The following is an 8,432-nucleotide window of genomic DNA, read 5'->3' on the forward strand; positions in this document are numbered from 1 at the left end:
GTTTTCTGGTGGTTTATTGGAGATAAGAGTTTCACAAGCTGGGTGCTGGTGGCTCACACTTGTAATCCTAGCTACTCAGGAGGCTGAGATCTGAGGATCGCGGTTCAAAGCCAGCCAGGGCAGGAAAGTCTGTGAGACTCTTATCTCCAATAAAGCACTAGAAAACCAGAATTGACACTGTGGTTCATGCGGTAGAGCGCTTGCCTTGAGCTGAAGAGCGTAGGGACAGTGCCCAAGCCCAGAGTTCAAGTTCCACGACCGACCAAAAAAAAAAGTTTCACAGACTTTCCTGCCAGGTTGGCTTTGAACTGTGATTCTCAGATCTCAGCCTCCTGAGTAGCTAGGATTACAGGCATGAGCCACTGGCGCCCAGCCATGTCCAAGTCTTTTCATCCCTTCCAAACCCATTTGTGCCCTGACTCAAACTCCCATACTGGAGTTTGAACTTAGGGCTTAGATGCTGTCCCTTAGTTCTCTCTCTCTCTCAAGACTGGTGTTCTAGAAGTGGTGCTGTGACTTAAGTGGCTTAAGTTTGCCTTGAGCTGAAGAGCTGAGGACAGTGCCCAGATCCAGAGTTCAAGCCCACGACCGACCAAAAATCAAAACCAAAAAAACCCCAAAAGACTGGTGCTCTATGGCTGAGAAGGTGGCTCAGCGATAGAGTGCTTGCCTTGCATGCATGAGGCCCTGGGTTCAATTCCTCAGGACCACATAAGCAAAAAATAAACTGGAAGTGGCGCTGTGGCTCAAGTAGTGGAGCGCTGGCCTTGAGCTGAAGAGCTGAGGGACAGCGCCCAGGCCCACAGTTCAGTCCCCATAACCAACAACAGCAGCAACAACAAAAGAGAGACTGGTGCCCTACCACTTGAGCCATACTGACACTTCCAGCTTTTCTTTTCTTTTTTTGTAGTTCATTGGAAATAAGAGTCTGAAGGGTTTTCTGTCTGACTTTGAATTGCAAACCTCAGATATCAGACTCCTGCATAGCTAGGATTACAGGTGTGAGCTACCATTGACCAGCAACCATTACCCAGGCATGAACTACCAGTGCCCAACTTGGAAAGTTTTGATATGTGTGCCTTACTTATTTCCTCAAAAGATAGTCTGTATGACCACCCATCCTGGGAAAGTTCAAACCTGCCTCTGCCATCTTTGTAAGGTGGCTCTGTGTTTTGGGTTCTATCCCTTCTTTTCACCAACTATCCACCCTACCTGCATGCAGTAGTGTGTGTGTGTGTGTGTGTGTGTGTGTGTGTGTGTGTGGCATGCACAAGTGCCAGTACTGGGGCCTCCCTTTCTTGTTTGGCTTTTTGCTCAAAGGTAGTTCTTTACACTTAAGCCACAGCTACACTTCAGTGTTTTTCTAGTTAATTGGAGATAAGAGTTTCACAGAGGGCTGGGAATGTGGCTTAGTGGTAGAGTGCTTGCCTAGCATGTATGAAGCCCTGGGTTCGATTCCTCAGTACCACATAAACAAGAAACCAGTGCTGGAAATGGCGCTATCGTTCAAGTGGAGACAGTACCCAGGCCCTGAGTTCAAGCTCCAGGACGGGCAAAAAGAGAAGGGGGGTGGATTTTCATGGAGTTTTCTCCTTGGCCTGGCTTCAAACTATGATCCTCAGATCTCAGAACCTAAGCAACTACGATTATAGGTGTAACCCACTATTGCCCAGATCATCTAGGTCCTTTTGTCCAAGTCTTGCATCACTCCCCAAACCAGCTGCTTTTAATTTTCCCTCCCCTGATCAAGATATCCCCAGGGTCACACCCACATCTTCCCTGACCACCAGCCACAAAACTCTTTCTGGTCTCCCTCTTGCTCACTTGGCACAGTACTGGGCTTGATATGCCAAGAACCTATAAATCAATTTCTACCGTAGGGCCTTTGCACATGCTGTTCTGAGAGCCAGGATTGCTTTTCCTTGGACTTTTTTGGCCTTCCTCCTTACTACCTATATTTGTCAGCTTGTGTTCTCTCACCCCCATCTCAGTGATTGGGGGCATCTCCTAGCTTTCATTTTGGGAGCTGGTCCCTGTTTTCAGGCTTGGGAGCAGCCATGGTATATGCTGGTACATGGTACACATGCAAAATGTGTACCAGACATTCTCTTAGTCCCTAGTGCAACAGGTGGAAAAGGGTCCACTGAAGTCAAGATGTCCTGAGAAACATGGCTCTCCAGAGCCCATCCCAGGCCCTCACCCTAGTATCCAAGGGCTTTCTTTCTTTCCTTTTTCTTTTTTGACAATCCTGGGGTTTGAACTCAGGGCCTGGGCACTGTCCCTGAGCCTCTCTGTGCTCAAGGCCAGCAGCGCTCTACCACTTGAGCCACAGTGCCATCTCTGACTTTTTCTGAGTAGTTTATTGGAGATAAGAGTCTCATGGATTTTTCTGCCCAAGCTAGCTTTGAACTGTGATCCTCAGATCTCAGTCTCCTGAGTTCCAAGACTTTTCTACAACAGGACTCCACCCAGTCTGGCCCACAGTGCTCGCCATGTGCCAGATCTTGGTGGTGTTGAATGCCATGCTCAGGAATGCATCCTCCATCTGGGTCCCCGTTAAAGACAGCTAGGGACTCCCTAAAGGCCACAGAATTACTCATAAACCATCACAAGAATAAGAGAAGGTGGTGAGTTAGCTCTCAGAGGGTAGCTGAGACTCTAAGAGGGCTGCCTCCAAAGCCAGGCTCACCTTGGGGTCTCTCTTGAGGTGCAGGCGATGGCCCCAGTGTGGAGTCAGGGACTGCTGGACCACACCCCGATGCCGCAGGTGGAAATATTGCCCGTCAGGGAAGATCTGGGAATGTGAGGAGCAACTGTGCTGCTGGGACCCAGCTCCTCTGAAAGAGCCCTCCCCCAGAGGAGGCAGGGGGTCAGGTCCTTCCCTGTGCACCCGCCCCCACCCAAGTGCCCAGGTAAGGGGGTTTCCCATAAACACTGGGAGGCCTAGAATGCAAAGATGGCAGTGAAAGGGTAAGCAGAGGTTCTTGATACTTGCGGGGGTGGTGGTGATGGTGGTGGGAGGAGGGGGGGGTCTCAGGGACTAAGACACTCTGTCAGTCTGGAGTGGTCCAGCCTTCACTTCCCAACCATCCAAGTCATGATCACCCACCTGCCCTAGATTGACGAAGCCGAATTTGCGTGAGAGGCGCTCAGCCTCCTGATAACCTTGGGTCACCCGCACGGCCCAACTGCTGACATAGATGGGGGCTCGGGCCGATGCCCACCCTACAGCCAGGGGCCCGAAGGGGGCCAGGTTGAGGGCCACGGCCAGGCTCAACCACAGCGCAGTTGGGGCGAGCCGCATGGCGGCGGGGGCGGGGCCAGGGGCGGGGCAGCTGGAGGTCCCACCCTCGGCCAAACCGCCGAGTCGGCCCGGCGCCCGCCCCGCCCCCAGCACCATAGCAACCCCGAGGCTTCCGACTCCTTGAGGGCCTGGCGGATCCCTCTCCCAACGAGGGGCGGGAGGTCCGACGGAAATCGTGGGGGGTGGAGAGCGGGAGAAAGCTTGCCCGCAGACCTAAGCCTTCTGGAGCCTCAACCTGTCCATTTACACAGGGACGCCCTCTCTGGCCCGGAGAAGCAGGTTTAATGTTGTACTGCGGGAGCCGATTCTCAAACTTTATTTGGTTCCGCCCACTTTCTTACAAATACCCCTCCCTCAGAAACTAGCCCTGGCTCTTATCTGCGACTAGTCCCGCCTCCTTCCACTACACCTTCCCTGTCTCCGCCCCTTAGACCCCGCCCCGCCTCCTTTATGATCAACCCCGCCCTTCTTTCGGCTTCACCAATGACTCTTCTGCTTCTCCAATCAGCTCTGGCCTTTACCTGGCCCCTCCCACCTGGTCTTCCCACCCTAGCCAGGTGTCTCTTCTCTCTAGCTCCACCCACCTCAAAAGCGCAGCCAATAATCCCGGCCCTGACGCCACCTTTCCAATCAGTTACGTACCACTTCCTCTCGACCAATCAGAGCGCCAGGCCGCTGCGCCCCGCCCTCTCCCTGATGAGTTCCTACGGTCCGGGCCGCCGTCCGCCAGAGGGCAATGCGGCGGGGGAGACGGGGCAGGCCCCACCTCCTTTGTCCGCCCTGCCCTCCCATTGGCCCTGGCGGGGGGGCGGGGACGGAGTCCGGGCCGGGGGCGGAGCAGGGCAGCCCGCGCCCGGGCATGGCTGAGCAGAAGCCAAGGGGTAGGTGTACTGGGAAGCGGACAAGTTCGAGCTGCCAACGCCGGGGCCGCCGGGGCCATGGACGGCCTGCGACAGAGGTTCGAGCGCTTTCTGCAACACAGGAATCTAGCCACCGAAACACTCGGATGGCTCGAAGCCTGGACCGGTGTCGAGAAGCGTTATCTGGCCGTGGGTGAGCCCCATTTCAGCGACGGGCACACCGAGGCCCTGGGCATCGAGGTCTCGGGCCTCAGCACCTCTCCGAATGGCCCTGGCATCGGGAATCCGGTCCGGGTGGAGCGCGCGCTCCATTGCCCAGCGGAGATCCTGGGGAGGGGAGCTGGGTCTGGGGTCGATCTTGAATCCATTCATGGCCCCTTGCCCGGCTGCAATATGCGACCTTGGGAAAGGACCACCCCTAGGTCCCGCAGCACCTTCCTGTAGTCCAAGTACCTCTGTCGTCCCTGGCCCCCTTCTTGGGGCCCTGGGTGTCCGCCAGACTCAGGTCCAGTTCTTCCAGTTGCTTAGCCCGCCTTGGGTGATCAGAGGGCATTCCAGCCGCCAGTGTCCCGTGTTCCCACGACCCCTTTCCTGGTAGATCCCAGCCTCGCATCACGTCTAGAAGACATGTCCAGTTTTGTCTGAGGAGAGGCCCTGGAGGGGACCCTCCTCCCCTGCGCTTTGGGAGGCTGTCAGCGTTCTCTTGTCCTACCTGCTCTCCTTGGACATCCATTGGGTTGTTTGACACCTGTAATTGGGGCCCTGGAAAAAGGAGAATTCACAACACAACCCATTGTAACAATGACAGTCTGGCGAGCATAGTATGTTTCTTCAATGCTCAGACACTTTGAATCCGGGGGAACCCTAGGTGGAAGACAGTGTCATTTATTTTTTAAAAAACACTCTCTGGGGAGAGATTGGAGGAGTCTAGCTTCCTTCCATTTTTCACAACTGGAGGACTCCTGTGTGGAGGCTTCCGTTAGGCTGTCTTAGGGAGATGTGAAATCAGTGCCCAGACCCTCAAGGCCTCCTGTTACCAGCCTCCACTGCAACTCAGCCTGGTGGCTTGCCCCAGCTGTGTCTGTCTGCCTTACTTGTAGGTTCCTGACCTTTGCTCTGGCTTTCCACATCACTGGTACCACTGGGTGGGGGAATTTAGGTCATAGAGCATTAGGAGGGAGGGGCCAGCTGGGTATCACTGGGAAGTAAACTGAGGCACATGGAGGCAGGGACTGTGTGAGAAACTGCCTCCCCTGTCCTCTCTGTTGCTGATCCCTTCCCCCACTTCAAGATTAGCTTCCAACTGCTGACACTGCAACAAAAGAGATTTAGGGAACTGACGTCTTAGGAGAGCTCTTCCTCCCTTACCATCAATGCCAGGGAGGGGTGACTCCCCTTTCCCCCTAATACCATACAGTAACCCTTGCACTTCACCTAATGCAAACTGCCAACCTATGCCCCAGGTAACTGACAGGAATCATAGGCTTTCTGGGGGCCCTTCTGCTCTGAGGTTCTGGAGGGCTGAGACTAAAAAGCAGGTTGGGGCTGGGAAGGTGGCTCAGTGGTAGAGCGCTTGCCTCACATACATGAGGCCCTAGGTTTGACTCCTCAGCACCACAGAAGCAGAAAAAGCCAGAAGTGGCACTATGGCTCAAGTGGTAGAATGCTAGCCTTGAGCTGAAGAGCTGAGGGACAGCGCCCAGGCCCAGAGTTCAGGCCCCAAGACAGACCAAAAAAAAAAAGCAGGTGGAAGGTCAGTCACTGGAGGCTCATGCCTATAATCCTAGCTACTCAAGAGGCTCAGATCTGAGGATCACAGTTCAGACAGCAAAGTCTGTGAGACTCTTATCTCCAATTAACCACAAGAAAACCAGAAGTGGTGCTGTGGCTCAAGTGGTAGAGTGCCTGCCTTGGTGGAGGGAAGGGCAGGTGACCTGGAACTCTCTCTGCAGCCTTGGGGGAGCAAAGGTTTACTCAGGCAATCCCCCACTCCTAGCCTATGTGCTTTGTTGTTGGATAAGTTACAGAAGGCACATAGCTAAGCAGACAATCAGCACCTACTAGATGCAGTTTTTCTTTTCTTTTCTTCTTTTGGTCGGTCATGGGGCTCGAACTCTGGGCTTGGGCGCTGTCTCTGCGCTCTTCAGCTCAAGGCGAGCACTCTACTGCTTGAGCCACACCACCACTTCTGGGTTTCTAGTGGTTTATTGGAGATAAGAGTATCACGGACTTTCCTGCTCTGGCTGGCTTTGAACCGAGATCCTCAGATCTCAGCCTCCTGAGTAGCTAGGATTACAGGCATGAGCCACCAGCGCCTGGCTGCAGTTTTTCTTTTATCCATTTCAGACTCAAATTCCTGATGGTAGCTGAGCTCCTGTCCCACCTTCTCCTCTATTTTTTTCCCCTCTTATTCTCCATGACTGGAAGTATTGGAGGGCCAGAAAATGCCTCTAAACATGTGCAGAAAGGAAGAGTTTGCTAACAGCCCAGCAACCCTGAGAGGTGGAGGCGTTACCACCCCCTCTTACACATGAGGAAATGTTCAGACAGCCTTAATGTCAAGCTGTGAAAGGCTCAGAGAGGCCTTCCTCGCTCTGGGGCATCCAGATGTGAGCTTTCCTACCTCTTTTTAAGATAGGCTCTCAAAAGGGGACGACACTCTCCCCAGAGATATTTGGGGATGCATGGGGACCTTTGCAGTGCTGCTGGTAGGGAATGGGTAGAGACCAGTGATGTTATACTCAATACCTTGCAGTAGCCAGTACCCTAGACCACAGGACAGACCCAAATGTCATCAGTGACAAGGTAGAGACCCTGTGCTGAGACAGTAGCTGGTCTCTTCCTAACTCTTCCCATAGGGCCTGGAATGAGATATTTGCACACAGACCTTTAGTGATTCAACAAACATATTGGACGGCTCTTCTTGCACATACTCCACAATTCAGCTGGAGCCCCGAGTCAAGCTTGTCCTTGAACTGACAGCCCTAGGAGGGAGACAGACATATTTCTATTACAGACAGAAGACATTAGACTCAAGGCAGTCCTAGGGAATCCACAGGTGCTCCAGAGCCAACCCATGCAGTCCTGAGGTGTCACTAAGCCAGAGCTGGGGGTGGGAAGATGGTTACACATGGGTCCAGGAGGTTGACACAAAGCAGCCCAGGCCCCCGTCCCACTCCCTGTCTCTCCATCTTCCCCACAGGAGCCGTCACTCTGCTAAGCTTATACCTTCTATTCGGCTACGGGGCCTCTCTTCTGTGCAATCTAATCGGATTTGTATACCCCGCATATGCTTCGTGAGTCCAATGTGGGAGGGGGAGAGGGAGGAGGTCCCCAGATAGCCCCTTGGACCTGCCATCACCTCCTCCCTACAGAATCAAGGCTATCGAAAGCCCAAGCAAAGAAGACGACACTGTGTGGCTCACATACTGGGTGGTGTACGCTCTGTTCGGTCTGGCCGAGTTCTTCAGCGATCTACTCCTGTTCTGGTTCCCTTTCTACTACGCGGGCAAGGTGGACAGTGCAGCCTTGGCCTGGGGGGGGTGGGCGGGGAAGGAAGAGGGGAGGAATCACTAGAACTGTAGCCACACACCTGGGAATAGAGGAGGCAGGGATGATCAGAAAGAAGTCTGGGGCTGGGATGGGTCAACACAGCCAGCCCAGGACTGTCTGAGGGTAGAGGCACAGCTCTGCCCAGGGTCCCAAGGCTGGACATTGGGTGTGACTGCTCCCCGCTTCCCCCATGCCCTATCTGCACAGTGCGCCTTCCTGTTGTTCTGCATGAGTCCGGGGCAGTGGAACGGAGCCCTAATACTATATCACCGCGTCGTTCGACCACTCTTCCTAAAGCATCACGCAGCCGTGGACCGCGCCCTGAGCCATCTCAGCAGCAAAGCTCTGGACGCAGCAGCAGGAGTAACCAGGGACGGTGGGTATTGGGGGAGACACATGGCTGCCTTTGGTTCATTTATGCCAATCCTGGGGCTTGAACTCAAGGCCTGGTTGCTGTCTCTTAGCTTTTCCACTTCAGGTTAAAGTGCTCAACCACTTGAGCCACAGCTCTATTTATGGCTTTTTGATAGTTTATTGGAGATAAGATTCTCATGGAGGGGCTGGGAAGGTGGCTCAGTGGTAGAGCACTTGCCTTGCATGCCTGAGGCCCTGGGTCCGATTCCTCAGCACCACATAAGCAAAAAGAAAAAAGCCGGAAGTGGCGCTGTGGCTCAAGTGGTAGAGCGCTAGCTTTGAGCTGAAGAGCTGAGGGACAG

General features: G+C 53.9%; 2 protein-coding genes across 2 annotated transcripts in view; one reads left to right on the forward strand and one right to left on the reverse strand.

The window, feature by feature from the left end:
- Pcsk4 (proprotein convertase subtilisin/kexin type 4) overlaps positions 1–3,304 on the reverse strand; it is a 10,628-nt gene extending 7,324 nt beyond the window's left edge. The window contains exons 1-3 of the mRNA XM_013022694.1: positions 3,110–3,304; positions 2,690–2,794; positions 2,479–2,545 (exon numbers count right to left, since the gene is read on the reverse strand). Coding sequence (XP_012878148.1) covers positions 2,479–2,545; positions 2,690–2,794; positions 3,110–3,304 — 367 coding nt within the window. The remainder of the gene's footprint in view (positions 1–2,478; positions 2,546–2,689; positions 2,795–3,109) is intronic.
- An 884-nt stretch (positions 3,305–4,188) lies between these two features.
- The window catches only part of Reep6 (receptor accessory protein 6), a 6,817-nt gene continuing 2,573 nt past the window's right edge, over positions 4,189–8,432 (forward strand). The window contains exons 1-4 of the mRNA XM_013022695.1: positions 4,189–4,357; positions 7,367–7,460; positions 7,539–7,677; positions 7,924–8,092. Of these exons, the coding sequence (XP_012878149.1) occupies positions 4,243–4,357; positions 7,367–7,460; positions 7,539–7,677; positions 7,924–8,092 (517 nt within the window). The 5' untranslated portion in view covers positions 4,189–4,242. The remainder of the gene's footprint in view (positions 4,358–7,366; positions 7,461–7,538; positions 7,678–7,923; positions 8,093–8,432) is intronic.

Source organism: Dipodomys ordii, unplaced genomic scaffold (assembly GCF_000151885.1).
Source record: "Dipodomys ordii isolate 6190 unplaced genomic scaffold, Dord_2.0 Scaffold64, whole genome shotgun sequence".
In the NCBI taxonomy this organism is placed as follows: Eukaryota; Metazoa; Chordata; class Mammalia; order Rodentia; family Heteromyidae; genus Dipodomys; species Dipodomys ordii.